The 21787-nt window shown below is 39.9% G+C and overlaps 1 protein-coding gene and 1 long non-coding RNA gene across 4 annotated transcripts in view; one reads left to right on the plus strand and one right to left on the minus strand.

The window, feature by feature from the left end:
• The window catches only part of slc9a8 (solute carrier family 9 member 8), a 47825-nt gene extending 46187 nt beyond the window's left edge, over positions 1–1638 (plus strand). For all 3 annotated transcript variants that reach the window (XM_061904382.1, XM_061904383.1, XM_061904384.1), the window contains one exon: positions 377–1638. In XM_061904382.1, the coding sequence (XP_061760366.1) occupies positions 377–490 (114 nt within the window). In that variant the 3' untranslated portion in view covers positions 491–1638. The remainder of the gene's footprint in view (positions 1–376) is intronic.
• LOC133555000 (uncharacterized) overlaps positions 1–21787 on the minus strand; it is a 53475-nt gene that overhangs the window by 25626 nt on the left and 6062 nt on the right. The window contains exons 2-3 of the long non-coding RNA XR_009807255.1: positions 18003–18107; positions 5362–5471 (exon numbers count right to left, since the gene is read on the minus strand). This is a non-coding gene — a long non-coding RNA (uncharacterized LOC133555000). The remainder of the gene's footprint in view (positions 1–5361; positions 5472–18002; positions 18108–21787) is intronic.

Raw genomic sequence — 21787 nt, forward strand, 5'->3', positions numbered from 1 at the left:
CCAGTCGCCTCTCACTGCTGGCAAAGCCAGAGTGGAAGAGAGTCCATTCGCTCTCAAGAAAAGTGGTTCCAGAGCCTTTGCTGTGCGTCGAAGTGAGTCTGACTATATCCAGCCGGAACTTTTCCACTTCGCGAACTAGCTCAGCCCCCCCTCATGGGAACAGGCCCAGCCACCAGGCGCTCGCCATCGTGCCCCACATCCGGGCCTGGCTCCAGAAGGGGGTCCCGGTGACCCATGTCCGGGCGAGGGAAATCTGGGTCCATGATTTGTCTTCTTCTTAAAGGTCTTCGAGCAATTGAACTGCTTTACTTTAATTCTAAAAACATGGTGGTTTGTTTGATGAAATTTATGTTGTGTGCCATAACTGCGTTGGCAGGACTTGATGCATGGACGGATCCAAATGAAGACTCTAACCAACAAATGGTATGAAGAAGTTCGGCAGGGTCCCTCGGGTTCGGAGGATGATGATGATGAAGCAGAACTTCTGTGAAAAAAAGGCTGACACCTTTCAACCTTGACTGTGAATATGTGCAGCATTTGAGACGAAGGGGTTAAGTCACACACACTTTTTTATCTTCACCTGCCATCCTTTGTGGATGAAGAGTCTGCTGGGATGTGCTTCATCACTTGGAATGTTCAGCAAAACTGCACTAGCAAAAGACTGAAGGCAGAAATGAATGTTTTGTACTTGAATGCCATTCTGTCTACAGCTTCCTAAAAATATGAGCCAGGTCACTGATGTTGGAAAAAACATGTGAAGTTTTGTATGTTTACCATTGTTGAGGGACACAATGTTTTCTTGTCAAAAAATACAAGGGCATTTTTTTCTTTTTTGCACTGACTTTGGGTGGGGTGGTCTTACTTTAGGTACAGTTGGAGCCAAAACCTTAGGAAGTGCCTCAAATCTGGTGTTTCGATAACTCAGCTGCTTCTGTATTTTTTTAAAAACATTATATTAGTGTCTGTTATAGCCTGAAAAAAACAAGCAAGTTTGGTAGGGAATCACAAAACTGAAGCAACTAAATTATTGAAGTACAAAATTGGAGCTGCTGCCGAATGTTTTGGCCATGACTGTCATGTATGCACTATATCTTATTTATTATATAACATAAAATAGTGTCTCAAATATATTTTTATTCTTTGAATCTTTACTTACTAGGGATTTCTTGCTTTGCATACAGCATTTATTTATTAGACTTGATCAATGGGGATAAAACACTGTATTAGAAATGATGATCAAGCGACTGTTGCTCTCACCAGCTCTTTAGTAACTATAATGAATAAGAAACTAGTGAAAGTTGTTTTGTAAAAATCAAATCTCAGCATGGAACTTTAAGCTTGCTTCTTTAATTTACAAAACAGGCTCTCATATGGACTGTTTAATGTGGCCGTGGGCCACCACGACACAATGAAGTGCACCTGGAATCCTTGCTGTTGGATATTTATTTTACTGTGTATTTTTAATTGAGGTTGGCACCAATGAATGTTTTTAGAGCTCATATTTGAGATTGGGGAAGATGTATCTCATCTTAATGCTTTGAGAAAGTGATCATTCAACACAGAGTATAAACTAGCTTCATATTGCTGTCACCGTTACATTACCCAAATCCCTGCAATAAAAAGGAGAATTGTAATGTTTCCATTTGGCGCATTATTGACTACTGAACTACGAAATCCAGTTTGACTGTCTCTTTAATCCATTGTCTGTCTCTGCCCAACTACACTTGTTCCAACCTTGGTGTCTGCTAAGGGAAAGAGCTATAGATGATGGATGGGTACAATCTCACACATTGCACCAGAGAACCCCTTCATGGGTGACTGCTTTCCAGGATATATGCATTTACTGTGTGTGTGAATAGCATGTAAAATGGGATCATGCTGCTGGGTTTCTGTTCCAAAATGTTTACCAACTAGTCTGTGAAGTTTAGTTAACAACTATCATGTGACATTTAATGGAATAAACAATATCATACAATGTACGTGTTAAAGGGGAACATTATCACATTTTCAAAAGGGTTGAAAACAATAAAAACGAGTTCCTAGTGGTTTGTTTTATTTTTCGAAGTTTTTTTCAAAATTTTACATCTCCCGGAATATCCCTAAAAAAAGCTTTAAAGTGCTTGATTTTCGCTATTTGCGATGCGACTGTCCATTTCCCTGTGATGTCATACTGTGCTGCCAATACAAACAATGGCGAATACCACAGCAAGATATTGCGACATTAGCTCGGATTCAGACTCTGATTTCAGCGGCTTAAGCGATTCGACAGATTACGCATGTATTGAAACAGATGGTGGGAGTAAGGAGGCAGATAGCGAAAACAAAATTGAAGAGGAAACTGAAGCTATTTAGCGAATAGCTATTGAAGCTATTCGGCCATAGCATGGGTGTACCTAATGAAGTGGCCCATAGCATGGCTGCCTTATTAGCATCGCCGGTAAAATGTGCGGACCAAACGATCAGGACTTTCGCATCTTGTGACACTGCAGCAACTTAAATCCGTCGATTGGTAAGTGTTTTTTTCGCATTAAATGTGGGTATTTAGTTTCAAAGGTACATAGAGCTAGCGTAAATAGCATGTTAGCATCGATTAGTGTAGCATGTTAGCATCGATTAGCTGGCAGTCATGCTGCGACCAAATATGTCTGATCAGCACATAAGTCAACAACATCAACAAAACTCACCTCTGTGATTTCGTTGACTTTATCGTTGCAAATGCATCTGCAGGTTATCCATACATCTCTGCATTAGCATCGCCGGTCAAATGTGAAGACACTCTGGCACATTCAATGGGGGTCTAGCGGCAGCTTTTTTGCCAGTTATTTTTTGCCCTGTTAGTGTTACACCCTCCGACAACACACCGACGAGGCAGGATGTCTCCAAGGTTCCAAAAAATAGTAGAAAAAAAGGAAAATAACAGAGCCGAGACCCGGTGTTTGTAATGTGAAAATGAAAATGGCGGGTGTATTACCTCGGTGACGTCACGTTCTGACGTCATCGCTACAAGACCGATAAACAGAAAGGCGTTTAATTCGCCAAAATTCACCCATTTAGAGTTCGGAAATTAGTTAAAAAAATACATGGTCTTTTTTCTGCAACATCAAGGTATATATTGACGCTTGCATAGGTTGGGTGATAATGTTCCCCTTTAAGACACAAGCAACTGTCACAGGTGGGATGTGGCAGCAAGGCCATGTGGACCCAAAGAAGGAGGGCCAGAAACAGGTGTGTATCTGTACTTAAATGAGCATTAATAACAAACCACAGAACAACCTGGAACATAAACATGACAGCGACAGTGGTATTATAATTTAAAGGAGTCCAATACGTTACTGTATGTGACTTTATGTCGAACAATCTATTGTATAATGGGAATGGAGAAGAATGTCAATGAGTGTGATAAAAAAAACAGCAAAGTTAGTGTTGGAAAATTTCAGTTTTGTAATACAATTGTGCAACCATAAGGGGGAGTCTAAATCCACATTATTGGTCCATGAACAGTGAAAGCATTATTTGAATTCCTTATTATTTATTGCTATAATAGTTATGGGGTGCTGAATGTAGAAATTCAGTAAAACGTTTGTCATATTTAACACACTTGCCACATTTAGGTCATTTTTATCACATTTTAAAATAAATGTTAAATCTATATCCATCCATCAATTTCTACCGCTTGTCCCTTTTGGGGTAGCGGGGGTTAAGTATAAATGTCACATCAAGCTTAGAGATAAATATTTAGAGAATATGCAACTATTCCATTCTGTCACAAAGACACGGTTACACCTCTGACTGCGGGACAAATTGAAAAATATACCCGATGTAAGTATGCATATACAGTGGGGCAAAAAAGTATTTAGTCAGCCACCGATTGTGCAAGTTCTCCCACTTAAAATGATGACAGAGGTCTGTAATTTTCATCATAGGTACACTTCAACGGTGAGAGACAGAATGTGAAAAAAAATCCAGGAATTTACATTGTAGGAATTTTAAAGAATTTATTTGTAAATTATGGTGGAAAATAAGTATTTGGTCATTTCAAACAAGGAAGATCTCTGGCTCTTACAGACCTGTAACTACTTCTTTAAGAAGCTCTTCTGTTCTCCACTCGTTACCAGTATTAATGGAACCTGTTTGAACTCGTTATCTGTATAAAAGACACCTGTCCACAGCCTCAAACAGTCAGACTCCAAACTACACTATGGCCAAGACCAAAGAGCTGTCAAAGGACACCAGGAAAATAATTGTAGACCTGCACCAGACTGGGAAGAGTGAATGTACAATAGGCAAGCAGCTTGGTGTGAAAAAATCAACTGTGGGAGCAATTATCAGAAAATGGAAGACATACAAGACCACTGATAATATCCCTCAATCTGGGAATCCACGCAAGATCTCATTCCATGGGGTCAAAATGATCATGAGAACGGTGAGCAAAAATCCCAGAACCACACGGGGGGACCTGGTGAATGACCTGCAGAGAGCTGGGACCAAAGCAACAAAGGTTACCATCAGTAACACACTACACTGACAGGGAATCAAATCCTGCAGTGCCAGACATGTCCCCCTGCTTAAGCCAGTTCATGTCCAGCTGAGGATTGGGAAAATGTCATGTGGTCAGATGAAACCAAATTAGAACTTTTTGGTATAAACTCAACTCGTCGTGTTTTGAGGAAGAAAAATACTGAGTTGCATCCCAAGAACACCATACCTACTCTGAAGCATGGGGGTGGAAACATCATGCTTTGGGGCTTTTTTTCTGCTAAGGGGACAGGACGACTCATCCGAGTTAAGGAAAGAATGAATGGGGCCATGTATTGTGAGATTTTGAGCCAAAACCTCCTTCCATCAGTGAGAGCTTTGAAGATGAAACGTGGCTGGGTCTTCCAGCATGACAATGATCCCAAACACACCGCCCGGGCAACGAAGGAGTGGCTCCGTAAGAAGCATTTGAAAGTCCTGGAGTGGCCTAGCCAGTCTCCAGACCTCAACCCCATAGAAAATCTGTGGAGGGAGTTGAAAGTCTGTGTTGCTCGGCGACAGCCCTAAAACATCAATGCTCTTGAGAAGATCTGCATGGAGGAATGGGCCAAAGTACCAGCTACTGTGTGTGCAAACCTGGTAAAGACCTATAGTAATCGTTTGACCTCTGTTATTGCCAACAAAGATTATATTACAAAGTATTGAGTTGAATTTTTGTTATTGACCAAATACTTATTTTCCACCATAATTTACAAATAAATTCTTTAAAATTCCTACAATGTGAATATATATATATATATATATATATATATATATATATATATATATATATATATATATATATATAATATGTATATGTGTATATATGTATAGAGAGAGACATACTTGCCAATCTTGAGACCTCCAAAATCGGGAGATGGGGCGGGGGGTTCACTTCCGGGTGTGCCTTTGTGTACATCATCGAGTGGTCTGCTGCTTCTTTGCTTTCTTGCTCCCTGTAATTTGATTCTAGATCATAAATCATGCATCTCACCTGGACATGAGACGCCTGAGTAGGTATTTCGACAAGTTGGGACACTTTGACAGCATATTTAGGACCTTGAACTGTTGAAAGACACAAAAAGACACTTGGTGCTCCACTGACCCTGTTTCTTCGCAAGGATTATGAGACATTTCTCACTTAAATGGGAATATATGAACATCCTAGCAGTCGGCATCCTAATGACAGCAGAGCTTGTATAGTACGTGATGTTTTGTTATGTTTGTTGACTCTCATGAAGTCTGCAGTGAGCAGAAATCAATGAAGGAAAAAAAACATTGTGATGCGTTTTTGAAATTAATGCCCATCCTATGCTTAAATTTATCATGATAAGTGAATATTAAATATTATAAATGTGTTCTTTACTACGTTACATATATACTTACATCATATATGTAAAACCCTGATAGAGGTGTTGGGATGTTTTTTTAGTGGCTCTATCGGCAGAGTTAAACGGCTCTCATAGGCTCCATTGTAGGCAGACTTTTGATCACATTTATTTAATATTAGAATGCAAAAAAAAAAAAAAAACATTAATTATCATGACTTTCATAATGATTGTGAATGAAAATTCCAAAAAAAGCTCAGTTCCCCTTTAAGTTGATGTCGATTTTGCAGTTAGAAGCAATTTCTCATGCTTCTTTAAGTCACTTACATTCTTGCATCAAGATATTATATGAAAAAATATATTAAAAGTCTCATTTCAGCCGGACAAAGTCATAAAAATGTCTAAATTCGATTGTGGACCTTATAGTTAATTGGTTTACGTAAAAGTGAGATTAAATACAATTTCAGATCTTGAGAAATAATTCATTTTTTGGGTATAATACATAAATAAATCACTCACATTCTCTTCATTCTTTTTAATGACCTAAATAAATACATTTATATGCATTATAAATCTAAATAAAGAAGCGAATGCTGCTAGTATTACTGCAGGGATTCATGCTACAAAATATTTAAGGGTGCATATTGCTTCATGCCCTGTCTAGCTTACTAAATAGAATGCTAACAACATTTTCTCTTCTCTCTTTCTGTTTTATCTGTTTAACAAATCAAATTAGGGCAGTAATCCCATATTCCTACTGAACCTAGTGAACTTTTTAGGATGCACTTCCACACACAAAGTGAAGGAAACAAAAGTGGTGAGTTGACACAATATTGAATCAGGGTTCTAAAAAAGGGAACGGCCCGACTATCTGTTTGACGGCCCATTGAGAGTATCTGATGTCATACGGACAACATGGCGGCACCCCACTTGCATGTGCATGTCAGTTGATTATGAAGCCTTCATGTTTGCAGAAAGATATACTTCCTTAGCAGAACCAGAATCTGATTTATTGGCCAAATATGTTGAACATACAATGAATTTGACTTGTAGAGGACAAGCATGGAGAGGCAACTCAGCGATGTGTTCTGTAAACAGAAAAATCGCCCTCCGAAAACAAGGTATACCAAACAAGTAGTAATGGGTGAATGACGCCTCAGTGAGTGCATAGTACACTCACTACCTGTATCGACACTGTACTGATGCTCTGTCAGTGTTTCATATAGGTCATGCACCATCGGCTGGATTAAAAAAAGTCACTAAATTTGACCTGAAAAATAAATGTATAAAAGAATATTAGTTTGATTGGATGTTTATTAAGATCCCAAAATATTGCTGCAACAGTAGTATTATTCCTGAGGTGTATACTTTCAAAAAGGATTTGAAACATTACATACATTAAGGCCAAGGAAAAGTCACATGCTCATACAAGAAAATCACTCCGTATTTAAGATAAGACAAACCTCCACATGCAATAGGTATGCTCATGCACGTTATACAGCAGCCATGACATTTCAATGCAATTACAAAAGCCTGAAAAAAAAACCCGGTGCATATTGATTGCATTCAATCGAGTTACAAACTGTTGCGTGCGACCAGTCTTCCTCTCAGGGAGTAAACACACTGGTCCATCCAAAGTTATTTTGGATGACATATATGCTGAATAAGAAGGACCACCGAGACAGAATAGTACTTGGCCAAATTTTACTAAAGCTTCAGGAGACCAGCCCTTACAGCGCGACGATGGCATCAGCAAGAAGAGGTCTAAATTCAAACCGAAAGAGTCAGTTTATGTAGAGCGAAAACAGCCGCTCCCGCCCAGAAAGAAATACAGCTGTTGTTCCAAACAGATTAGGCCTTCTCCACAGAAAGTGAGTATGTTATACTCCTAGCAGACAGTACGGCGCCTTCAAGGTGAAGCAAAGAGTTTACTAGCGGAAATAAGATAAAGACCCAAAGTGTTCACATGGGAAAATATTAGCTGCTTCAAACATGACTATGGATTAAGAAGGAACACTTAAAAATATCTCATTCTCAGAAAACCCAGAGACCAAATGGAAAATGATCCTTATTCCTGTGAAAATATATTGAGTCTTAATTGTTCACAAAAAGTGACTGAATTCGTTCCATCCATCATACTTGCCAACCCTCCCGGATTTTCGGGGAGACTCCCGAAATTCAGCGCCTCTCCCGAAAACCTCCCGGGACAAACTTTCTCCTGAAAATCTCCCGAAATTCAGTCAGACCTGACTCAATGTTGTGACCCTCTTAAACAGGACAATACTGCCATCTACTGTACATAGAATAGAATGTAAATATATTCTACATTTGTGTTGAAGCCCACAGTAAAGAGACGTAACTTCATCACGTCGCCTGGTTATTGACTCCAACCCAATATATTACACCGTCGACGGGCAAAATGAAGAAATACGCTTGCAAGTTCCAGAACGATTGGAAACAAGAATTTCAGTTCATCCAGGAGAGTTCGAAGGGGAAGGGGTATGTTGCCTGTAAATTTTGCAGAACATACTTCTCCATTGAACGCGGCGGCCGAACGGATATTTAGCCATTAACGGTCAGCAAAGCACAAAGCGTCCGCAGCGCAGCATCGTTCACAACCCAGTATTATGGCCCACCTCGCAAAATGGAGACCCGATGGTGTATCTTATGCTGAGACAAAGATGGCTATGCTGATAGCTGGAAGCCACATCCGGTTCTCATTTGCAGATGTCTACAACAAATCCGTGAAGGATGTTCCCAGATTCGGAGATCGCTCGCCAATATGCAAATGGCAGAACAAAGGTTACTCAAATAGTGAAAGGTAAGTGTTGTTGTTTTTATAGTAACCAGCAAGCACAGTACAGTTAGTAGAACAACTGTGTTTTTATTACTGTATATTTGATAGGTGCCGTCGGAAATTCATCTATTTCTTTTATTTATATATATAATAAAATAAATAAATCTAGCTAGAATTCACTGAAAGTCAAGTATTTCATACATATATATGAAATATATATGAAATACTCGAGTTGGTGAATTATACGCCACCCCTCTTGTGTGTATGTGTGACTACATATACATACGTATACATACGTATGTATATGTAGCCACTTCGTATGTATATGTAGTCATATACAATACGTATGTATATGTAGTCACTTGTATACATACGTGGTATACAAGTGACTATGTGTGTATACATATAGTGTATACATACTTGTGTATACATACTTGTATACACTTGTATACATACGCCCCCCACACCCCACCTCCCGAAATCGGAGGTCTCAAATATGGCAAGTATGCCACCCATCCATCCATTTTCTACCGCTTATTCCCTTTGGGGTCGCAGGGGGCGCTGGTGCTTTTCTCAATTACAATCGGGCGGAAGCCGGTGTACACCCTGGACAAGTCGCCAACACAGATAGACAACATTCACACTTGCATTCACACACTAGGGCCAATTTAGTGTTGGTAATCAACCTATCCCCAGGTGCATGTCTTTGGAGGTGGGAGGAAGCCGGAGTACCCAGAGGGAACCCACACAGACACAGGGAGAACATGCAAACTCCACACTGTAAGATCCAGAGCCCGGGATTGAACCCAGTACTATTCAAGATCTTCGTATTGTGAGGCAGACGCACTAACCCCTCGACCACTGTGCTCCCTGAATTAATTCCTGAAATCCAAATGAAAATTTAAGTAAATATGATTTTATTTATTTTTTATTAAACATCTGTGGAGAAAGGAATATGAAATTAAGAAACTTTATTCAGTGAGCCAACTAGTAAACAGGAAAATAGGGACTTTTACCTCATTTGGCGCTACAACTTTGAAATATTTCCTTTTTTCTGTTTCCAACAAGTAAACAATGTGAAGTTCCACACGCTACTCTTCCGATTCGATTAATCACTTTGAGTGGAAAGCAAAGCTTCATAAAAAAAGGTTGCCACTGCACAGTCAAATAATACAGCAGCTGTATTGCACGTGTGTTTTTTTTTCTTAAAGCAGATTGATTGGCAACACTAAATTGGCCCTAGTGTGTTAATATGAGTGTGAATGTTGTCTGTCTATCTGTGTTGGCCCTGCAATGAGGTAGTGATTTGTCCAGGGTGTACCCCGCCTTCTGCACAAATGCAACCGGGATAGGCTCCAGCCGCACCCGTTACCCGAGAGGGACAAGCAGTAGAAAATGAACACTCAGCATGAACATGCATTCTTCAATATCGTTTGACCCATCACTAGTACCGTATTTCCTTGAATTGCCGCCAGGGCGCTTATTAATTTAAAACCGCTTCTCACTCCTGCGCTTACCAAAGGCATGCGGTAAAAGTAAGCATGCGCTAATTATTTTAAAACCTCTTCTCACTCCGGCACTTACCAAAGGCATGCAGTAAAAATTTGAGTGTGATGTAAGTTTGGACCTTAAATCCTACTGAATATCTCTTAATCTTCTTCCCTTTATGCTATTTCAAATTACCGGTATTGAAATCAGCCTCCTCCATTTTGAAAATGATGACAGGGGAAGTGTCACTCGTGACGTCACGAGTTTGACCAGGCGGTAATACTAAGCATGCGCTAATTTTTTTGCGAAGCGAGTTCGACCCGGCAATAATTCAAGGCAGGCGCAAACTATTTGCCCTGCGGCAATTCAAGGAATTACGTTTACTTATTTGTTGTTTCCACAACTGTTTTTTTCAAACATGGTAAAATGTTTTCTTTCACCTTGCTGCTTCAGTTTACAGTAAACTCCTGCTATTTGTGGGCGATCGCCTACTAGCTGAGGTCACCCACTGATAAAAAAAAACGCCAGTAGACAGCTCTCGCCTAAGTGCAGCTAACTTGACATTGAACGTCTTCAATGTTTAGACATTGGCAAAAGAGTGACTGTTGTAAAAAAAAAAACTGGAAGGTAAATTATTTTTTCACTACTATTGAATCATAAGGAAAGATGATCGATTGAGCTTGTCAGGGGAGTTGTCAGGAACCCGCATGGCTGTGGCAGTTGTGACCCCAGAGGGCAGGAAACAGGAGATCGTTGCGCAGGTAAGAGGATTTGAATGTACTCAAACAGAGGAGAAGCAGTCGTGCATACAAAGGTTCTCAAACATAATCAACCCTGGAGCACTGAAGAACAGGCGACGCAGGCATAAATAGCAGCCTGATTGGCAACTGCATCCAGGTGTGTCGGGCTACCAATCGGGGACAGGTGAGGGAAACGAGCGCTCAGGGAGATGCGCAGGAAGTGCAACAAAAATAAGAGCGTTGACAAGAAATAAACGTCAAACAAGAAAACACAACCAGAAATGAAGTGAGAGATGGTCACTGTAGTGCTACAACCTTGCTTCCGTCTCCTTCATTTTTTTCTGAAGAAAAAAAATATTTGTAATCTTTTTAATCTTCTTTGACCTGTTTTATTTATTTATTTATTTTTTAAAATATCTATAAAGGGAAACTGCACTTTTTTTTTAGAATTTTGCCAAGCATTCACAATCATTATGAGAGATAAGAAGACAGATGTATTTTTTTTAAATGCAGTATAACTCGTAACTAAATGTACATAAAAATCCGCGTATAATGTACTCAATGGGAGGTCCTCTATTCCAGTGGTCCTCAAATGGGGGTACGCGTACCCCTGGGGGTACTGAAGGTATGCCAAGGTGTAGGTCAGATTTTTTTTAAATATTCTAAAAATAGCAACAATTAAAAAATCCTTTATAAATATATTTATTGAATAATACTTCAACAAAATATGAATGTTAATTCTTAAACTGTAAAAATAAATGCAACAATACAATATGCATTGTTGACAGCTAGATTTTTTTGTGGACATGTTTCATAAAACTAGTTGTTAAAGATTCCTTTTTTTGTGAAGACATTTTTAGAATTAAGTTCATGAATCCAGATGGATCTCTATTACAATCCCCAAAGAGGGCACTTTAAGTTGATGATTACTCCTATGTATAGAAATCTTTATATATAATTGAATCACTTGTTTATTTCTCAACAAGTTTTTAGTTATTCTTATATCTTTTTTTTCCAAATAGTTCAAGAAAGACCACTACAAATGAGCAATATTTTGCACTGTTATACATTTTAATAAATCAGAAACGGATGACATAGTGCTGTATTTTACATCTTTATCTCTTTTTTTCAAACAAAAATGCTTTGCTCTGATTGGAGGGTACTTGAATTAAAAACATGTTCACAGGGGTTACATCACTGAAAAAAGTTTGAGAACCACTGCTCTATTCCGCCCATAAAGCTATCTAAATAACCATCCAAAAAGCACCAACAATACGACATTTACATTTCATGACTTGAATCTTAACCCAGTATTATTGATATTGTTATTATAAGCTCTAATACAAAAATACTATAGCGGCGCCTTGATCACAAAGAGCTAACGAGCTTATATGGCTATGTTGACATTATGAGCTGGTGAGCTGCTTCCCTAGCCTCGGAATGAGATCAAAAATAATGTCTCTCTCATGGATGGCAGAAGTGGGAGAACGCATTTCGACAAGCAATAGCAAAAATGACACTAACAGACGCCTGGTTTCACCCCCCTTTTCTTCACGTTGATTTCAAATCTTTTTTCATCCAAACAGGAATGTATCAACATCTTAACAGTCAACATCCTAATGACAGCAGACATTGTACACTAACTGATGTTTTATTATGTTTGTTGCCTCCCATAAAGTCTGCAGTGAGCAGTAAAAAGCATTTTTTTAATGAATGCGCCGCAAATGTTTAAAATGAGTAAAATGCGTAAATATTAAATGTTATTATAAATGTGCCCATTATTAGATTACATATCTACTTACATCATATACGTAAAACCTTAATGGAGGTGTTGGGAAGTGATTGAAACAAAATAAAGCGGCTTCCATTGTAAGTGGACCTTTGATCGCATGTATTTAATATTTGGAATGCATTACAAAAAAGAAAAAATGTGGGGTTGTCTTACGTGAGGATTATAAAAGATAGACAAAATGCCTTTTATCGGCAACTTGTGCTGCCAGCACCTCTGTTGGGAGAACGCCAGGGTACGCCCCTGCTCGTGCTGGGCACTTTGCGCCCACGCAACGGCGAAGCTGCAGGCAATTAGCAATCAGCGCAGCTGAGACTATTCAAAACAAGCAGCATAAAGACCAGCAGACCCATGGAGCCTACGCCGGAACTTAGTTTCTCTTTGCAGTAAGCATCCCGTCTCTGGCTTCCCCTCCCGCGTACTTGCTTTCTCCTTGTTACCTCTTTGTCCCATGTCTCATGTCTTTTGTGTTCTCCAAAGTGTCCTTCCTGTTCCCTGTGATCGAGTTGTGTATCTCGACTTCCCTCTGGATTCTGGACTGCCTCCCTCGATCCTCGACCCCTGCTTGGACACGGACGTCGATGCTTCCCTGCAGCCCTCGACCACTTTCCTTGCCCACAAACTACCTCTTTGCCTTGCTCCTCTGGACTGACGCATTGGGCAGGCCGAATGGGTCCACTAGAGTTTGGAAACCATGCTCTGGTGTGTGGCACACCGACAACCCACGTCCTGGAGCAAGTATATTCTGTGGGTGGAGTACTCGTACAATGCCATGAAGAGCTCCTCCACAGGTATGTCTCCTTTCGAGTGCTCGTTAGAATATAAACCCCCTATTGTTCCCCAGCAGGAACAGGAACACAAAAACCCACATCAAGAGGTGTCAGAGGGTATGGAGAGCCGCCCGGGTGGCACTGGTTAGAGCAGGGGTGCCCACACTTTTTCTGCAGGCGAGCTACTTTTCAATTGACCAACTCGAGGGGATCTACCTCATTTATATATATCATTTATATTTATTTATTTATGAAAGAGACATTTTTGTAAACACGTTAAATGTGTTTAATGATAATACAAGCATGTGTAACACATATAGATGTCTTTCTTTCACGAATTGAAGAATATAAGTTGGTGTATTACCTGATTCTGATGACTTGCATTGATTGGAATCAGACAGTAATGATGATAACGCCCACATTTTCAAATGGAGGAGAAAAAAAGTTTTTCCTTTCTGTACAATACCACATGAAAGTGGTTGGGTTTTGGCATCTAATTCATTCAGCTTCCATACACTTTACAAGAAAAACATTGGCGGCAAATTCCGTAGCTTGTTTGATTGACATTCACGGCACCCGAGGGTCTTGTGAGATGACGCTGGCTGCTGCCAGTTCATTATTATGAAAAAATGACAGAGAGGAAGACGAGAAACACGTTTTATTTCAACAGACTTTCGCGCCGTCCCTTCCGTCAAAACTCTAAAGGCCGACTACACATTTCCTATCTTCACAATAAAAGCCCTGCTTCATGCTGCCTGCGCTAACAAAATAAGAGTCTCGGAAAGCTGGCGTGCACAAGTGATGTGCACGCCAGCTTTCTGAGGGATCGCTTGTGCACGCCAGTTTTCCGAGACTCTGTATTTAGTTAGCGCAGGCAGCATGAAGCAGGGCTTTTATTGTGAAGATAAGAAATGTGCAGTCAGCCTTTAGAGTTTTGACGGAAGGGACGGCGCGAAAGTCTGTTGAAATAAAAAGTGTTTCTCGCCTTCCTCTCTGTCATTTTTTCATAATAATGAACTGGCAGCAGCCAGCGTCATCTCACAAGACCCTCCGGTACCGTGAATGTCATTTAAGTGACGTCTTGGTGAAGATTGATGATCACTAATTTTTAGGTCTATCTTTTTTAAAAGCCTGGCTGGAGATCGACTGACACACCCCCCGCGGTCGACCGGTAGCTCGCGATCGACGTAATGGGCACCCCTGGGTTAGAGCATCTGAAAGGATGTGCAGTAGCGCCAACAGATGCCGCATCTCGGTTCTTTCATTTCAGCCGGGACAACGAGTGATGTTGCTTGCCAAGGACCTCAGCCCACGGGTACCGCCCAAGAAGTTTGCTAGGTTGTAACAAAGTATATAAAAGAAGCTTATAAATCTGAAAAAAAAAAAAAAAAAAACATTTTTGGAGTGAAAACAAAAGTTTTTGACCAAAAATCTGTAAATCTGTTGTGTCACAGATCTACAACGGCAATTACACAAGGATTCACAGCATTGTATGTTTTATTACAGTGGAACCTTGATTCACGAATTGGTTCTTATGAGGCTACGTAGACAGAAAGAGTTTGATTCTCCATAAGAAACAATTTAAACATGAATAATGGGTTCTAGCCTCGACAAAAGTCCATAATTGTACATTTTAAATATAATATAAACCACTATACAGTACTGTATATCAAACAAACAAAACAAGGGTGTCATGGATCAACTTTATATTACAAAATTACAAAACGGACACGGACACGCTCACAAGTTGTCACTAGTCCTCTGGTGCACTCACAGTTTGAAATTACAAAGGTTCGTACAACAAAACATATGACAAGTTCAGATGCAAAAGCTGATCAATCCATTTTCCTAGTTTGGAGTAAATCAATATTTTTGGCCGAGCTTTTAATGAAACAGCCATCCTGTTGATGTGGGATGCATTTGAATAGTTTCTACAAATCATAAAGAAACTGTCAATTTAAAAAATGCTAATTTACTACAAAAATGGAATTTTGATAATTTCGTACAGATTTTTCTACAAACACAAACAACTCCAAACAATGTATTTTGTTGCAAAAACAGACTAATCCTATATGGTGCCAGCTTGGTCGTATAATTTGTGAAAACAGATCAGTTTTGCCAGAGGAATGATTTTTGATCCCAAAAAGACCCTGCTGCATCACAAGACAAGAATAGCAGACTATACACAGCATTGAGTTCATAATTCGAGAGAGTAGTTGTTACACACGTATCCTGTACATCAGTACTACATTACATACAGCCGTGGTCAAAAGTTTACATTCACTTGTAAAGAACAAAATGTCATGACTGTCTTGAGTTTCCAATAATAAGTTCAGCTAAATTTGTTGGTTTTCTGACATGGACTTGTTTCTTCAGTATTGTCCACACGTTTAAGTCAGGACTTTGGGAAGGCCATTCTAAAACCTTAATTCTAGCCTGATTCAGTCATTCCTTTACCACTTTTGGCGTATGTTTGGGGTCATTGTCCTGTTGGAACACCCAACTGCGCCCAAGACCCAACCTCCAGGTTAATGATTGTGAAGAGACTGAGCCGACGAGCCGACAGCGGGCTAGGAAATATGATTTTCCTGACCAAGATGGAGGCCAGGAGGCGGGGCATGCAGCAGGGCGGAGAGGCGGGGCACGCCTGGAGCGACATTACAGCCATCAGCGTCAGGTGCGGACACAACACACCTGCGCCCAATCGCTATATCTTCTGCTGCAGCATAAAAAGGGGGAAGGAGGAGACAACCAGACGGAAGATCAGACGAGCGAGAACCACGGAGAGCCAGACGGAAGACCAGACGAGCACAGGAAGACGGGCGACTGAAAAGGAGACCGGCGCGAGCAGAGGAGGAGGCACTGAAAGAGCGACCGACTGACTGCGAGCAACTTTTATTTGCAAAAATAAAGAGTCAAACCTGTGCAAAGCGATGTCCTCTGTTGATGATCCATGCAACCCACACGATGGCGGTAGGAAGTCCGTTACAATGATTTTTAGGTTGTCCTGAAGAATTTGGAGTTAATCCTCATTTTTCATTGTCCCATTTACTCTCTGTAAAGCACCAGTTCCATTGGCAGCAAAACAGGCCCAGAACATAATACTACCGCCACCGAGCTTGACGGTAGCAATGGTGTTCCTGGGATTAAAGGCCTCACCTTTTCTCCTCTAAACATATTGCCCGTTATTGTGGCCGAACAGCTCACTTTTTGTTTCATCTGACCACAGAACTTTCCTCCAGGAGGTCTCATCTTTGTCCACGTGATGTCAGATGAAACAAAAATTGAGCTTTTTGGCCACACTACCCAGCAATACGTCTGGAGGAGAAAAAGTGAGGCATTTAATCCCAGCATTAAAGGGACATCATGCAGTAAAACTTGTAAAGGGACATGTAAGCAAATATTAACATTGCTGTTTGTATACTTTTGACCCAGTAGATTTGGTCACATTTTCAGTCGACCCATAATAAATTTACAAAATAACCAAACTTCATGAATGTTTTTTTTTGTAACCAACAAGTATGTACTCCAATCACTCTATCACAAAAAAATAAGATCCAGGTCAGTCTAAACCTTTTATGAAGGCAACTTTATGTGCCTTTATAAATACCATTCTCCATTCATGTTGCTTTAGTCTTCACACATGCCGTTATAAATAGATGTACTTCTCTTTCAAAAAGCACAACGTATTGCCTGTTACAATCCTGACTCTGACTGACAGAGTGGATTATATGTCTTCTTTTTTTCCATTTTGTCATTGCACATTTTCCCATATCTGCCAACATATGGTGTTTAGAATCTGACAGGCCTGCCTTTGGCCACATTGGAACATGATATATAGCAGGTTTATTTCATTTGGAACACATTGTCTTTAATTTAACATTTATACAATGTTGTCATTTAATATTTATTTATTGGTTTATTTAACAGAGGCTATGTACATAATTAGCATCGGTGCAAATGCACAAGAATGATCTAAAAATATTTTTATTTGTTGTCCATTTACAGATCTTTTAAAAAACACACAAAGCTTTTTTGAAATTAAAAAACAAATATATTAACACATTTTTTTTTCACATTGCTTTACTTTCCAAAGCCACGGAATGGGTCCCTTAGGTGAGCGCACACACTATGACTTCAAACGTGCTGCAGTGTGTTTGCGAAAGTAAACATGGCCTTGATTTGTGTAGTTGTCAGGGCTTGCACACTTGTGGCAATTTCTAGGATATTTAACAACAGGATCATTTTAGTTCTTGCAGTTTGATTCGCACTGTTTTCTGCTCCCTTGTCCGCCATTTCTTTTTGCGACTGTCTATTTAGGCAAAGATTTGGGACGCGGCACTTTTCAATGATGTTCAGCTCAGTTGAACACAACCAGAGCTTTCAGACTGCTGCCACACCAAATACATGGAAAATGTATGAAAACAATTGGAAATCTACTATTCACACTGATATCAATCAATCAGTCAAGCAATGTTTATTTATATAGCCCTAAATTAAAAGTGTCCCAAGGGCTGCACAAACCACAACGACATCCTCGGTACAGAGCCCACATAAGGGCAAGGAAAAACTCACCCCAGTGGGACGTCGATGACGGTGACTATGAGAAACCTTGGAGAAGACCGCATATGTGGCCAACGCCCCCCGCCTCAGGGGAGACTGAAAGCAATGGATGTCGAGCTGGTCCAACATAAAAAAAAAACAGATGCATGTCACATATGGGAAAAAAATGTGAATTTGAATGACTCTAGTTCCAAGCAACTCGTGCTTTTGTAAAGCCTGTCGCTAGACACGCGTCACCATTGACCTCTGCTGTACTTGAGATAATTTATTTGTTATTACAAATTCAAATGCATAAAATACAGGATATTTTAAGGCAGGGGTGTTGAAGTGGAGGCGCAAGTGGTGATGTTGTACCGGAGCCCCAAGCACAGGGAGATCCTGGGCTTTTGTAAAGTTTGAAGACTTTTTTTTTACCGTCATTTAAATGTGTAAGTTAGAAAAAACTATGTCATAGTTGTTAATATAAGTTAAATATTATGGGTGTTCACGTTGGGTTTAGGGTGGTATGGGGGGCCCCTTTTGTTTATGGGGGCCCAGAATTTGGTGCCGGTTTATTGTACAGGATGTACGAAAACTCTTGGACCATATTTTTCGGAGTATAAGTCGTTCCGGAGTACAAGTCGCACCGGCCGAAAATGCATAATAAAGAAGAAGAAAAAAAACATATATAAGTCGCACTGGAGTATAAGTCGCATATTTGGGTGACATTTATTTGATAAAACCTAACACCAAGAATAGGCATTTAAAAGGCAATTTAAAATACAAACCCCATTTCCATATGAGTTGGTAAATTGCGTTAGATGTAAATATAAACGGAATACAATGATTTGCAAATCATTGTCAACTCATATTCAGTTGAATATGCTACAAAGACAACATATTTGATGTTAAAACTGCTAAACATTTTTTTTTCGCAAATAATCATTAACTTTAGAATTTGATGCCAGCAACACGTGACAAAGAAGTTGGGAAAGGTGGCAATAAATACTGATAGAGTTGAGGAATGCTCATCAAACACTTATATGGAATATCCCACAGGTGTGCAGGCTAATTAGGAACAGGTGGGTGCCATGATTGGGTATAAAAGCAGCTTCCATGAAATGTTAAGTAGTTCACAAACAAGGATGGGGCGAGGGTCACCAATTTGTAAGCAAATTGTCGAACAGTTTTAGAACAACATTTCCCAACGAGCTATTGCAAGGAATTTAGGGATTTTACCATCTGCGGACCGTAAAATCATCAAAAGGTTCAGAGAATCTGGAGAAATCACTGCACGTAAGTTATGATATTACGGACCTTTGATCACTCAGGTGGAACTGCATCAAAAACTGACAGTGTGTAAAGGATATTACCACATGGGCTCAGGAACACTTCATAAAACCACTGTCAGTAACTACAGTTGGTCGTTACATCTGTAAGTGCAAGTTAAAACTCTACCATGCAAAGCGAAAGCCATTTATCAACAACACCCAGGAACGCCGCCAGATTCACTGGGTCCAAGCTCATCTAAGATGGACTGATGCAAAGTGGAAAAGTGTTCTGTGGTCTGACGAGTCCACATTTCAAATTATATTTGGAAACTGTGGACGTGGTGTCCTCCGGAACAAAGAGGAAAATAACCATCCACATTGTTATAGGCAAAGTTCAAAAGGCAGCATCTGTGATGGTATGGGGGTGTATTAGTGCCAAAGACATGGGTAACTTACACATCTGTGAAGGCACAGGCACAGGACTGAATGGTCCATTCAGGTTTTGGAGTAACATATGTTGTCATCCAAGCAACGGTATCACGCCCCTGCTTATTTCAGCAAAACAATGCCAAGCCACGTGTTACAACAGCGTGGCTTTGTAGTAAAAGAGTGCGGGTATTTTCCTGGCCCGCCTGCAGTCCAGACATGTCTCCCATTGAAAATGTGTAGGGCAGGGGCGCTCACACTTTTTCTGCAGGCGAGCTACTATTCAATTGACCAAGTCGAGGATATCTACCTCATTCCTATTTATAATTTATATTTATTTATTTATGAAAGAGACATTCTTGTTAACAAGTTAATGGTGTTTAATGATAATACAAGCATGTTTAACACACATAGATTCCTTTCTTTCATGAAGACAAGAATATAAGTTGGTGTATTTGATTCTGATGACTTGCATTGATTGGAATTAGACAGTGGTGCTGATAACGTCCGCATTTTCAAATGGAGGAAAAAAAAAGTCCTCCTTTCTGTCCAATACCACATGAAAGTGGTTGGATTTGGCATCTCATTTGTCCAACTTGCATACTCGTTTTTAAACACTTTGTTATGAGCGTAGCATATGTGTGTGGCCCTTTAATGTCTGGCAGCAGGTGAGTGACGTCAGTGACTGTGCGGGTGGGCAAGCAAGTGAGAAAGCGGTCGCTGAGGGCGGGGGAGAAATACATTGGCATCAAACTCTGTAGCTTGCTAGCTTGTGCACGCTAGCTTTCTGAGACTCTTATTTTGTTAGCACAGGCAGGATGAAACAGGTCTTTTATGGTGAAGACAGGAACTGTGCAGTCGGTCTTTAGAGTTTTGACAGTAGGTACGGAGTCTCTAGAAATAAAATGTGTTTCTCTGCGTCCGCCCTGTTAGTGATTTTTTTCTTAAATATGATCTCGCAGCAGCCAGCGTCATCTCACAAGATCCTCGGGTGCCGAGAATGTCAAACAACTGACGAAAGTGAAGTCTTGGTATGATTGATGATTGCTCATTTTTATGTCTATTTTTTAATGCCTGGCTTGAGATCAACTGACACAGCCTCCGAGATCGACCAGTCGATCGCGATCGACGTAATGGGGACCCCTGGTGTAGGGCATTATGAAGCGTAAAATACGACAGCGGAGACCCCGGACTGTTGAACGACTGAAGCTCTACATAAAACATAAAACAAGAATGGGAAAGAATTCCACTTTCAAAGCTTCAACAATTAGTTTTCTCAGTTCCAAAACGTTTATTGAATGTTGTTAAAAGAAAAGGTGATGTAACACAGTGGTGAACATGCCCTTTCCCAACTACTTTGGCACATGTTGCAGCCATGAAATTCTAAGTTAATTATTATTTGCAAAAAAAAATGAAGTTTATAAGTTTGAACATCAAATATCTTGTCTTTGTAGTGCATTCAACTGAATATGGGTTGAAAAGGATTTGCAAATCATTGTATTCCGTTTAGATTTACATCTAACACAATTTCCCAACTCATATGGAAACAGGGTTTGTAAATAAAGAATAGTGAATAACAGACTGAATAAGTGTACGTTAATAAATTACCAACTGCGAAGGTGCCTGGTATGTTAACGTAACATATTATGGTGAGAGTCATTCAAATAACTATAACATATACAACATGCTATACGTCTACTAAACAATCAGTTACTCCTAATTGCTAAATCTGATGAAATCTTATACGATAGTCTGTTACGTGAATGAGTTAAATAATGTTATTTGATATTTTACAGTAATGTGTTACAATTTCACACATAAGTCGCTCCTAAGTATAAGACGCACACCCGGTCAAACTATGAAAAAAACTGCGACTTATAGTCCGAAAAATACGGTACTTTTCTCCTGCAGATGTTTTTTTCTTTCATATTTTTCATTACTATTATTGGGACTGTAAATATTTGGCTCTGTTTGCACTGCAGTGGGAATTTGCTGGTAAATTAACAAAAAACGCAAGTGTTTCAACAAAGGGTGATGAGAAAGAAAAGCAGAATACGGTTCTGCCTCTGAGGTCTTTAACCCAACTTTGGAAGTCTTAACTGACACCAACTGTAGAATATT

Source organism: Nerophis ophidion, linkage group LG06, assembly GCF_033978795.1.
Source record: "Nerophis ophidion isolate RoL-2023_Sa linkage group LG06, RoL_Noph_v1.0, whole genome shotgun sequence".
NCBI lineage: Eukaryota > Metazoa > Chordata > Actinopteri > Syngnathiformes > Syngnathidae > Nerophis > Nerophis ophidion.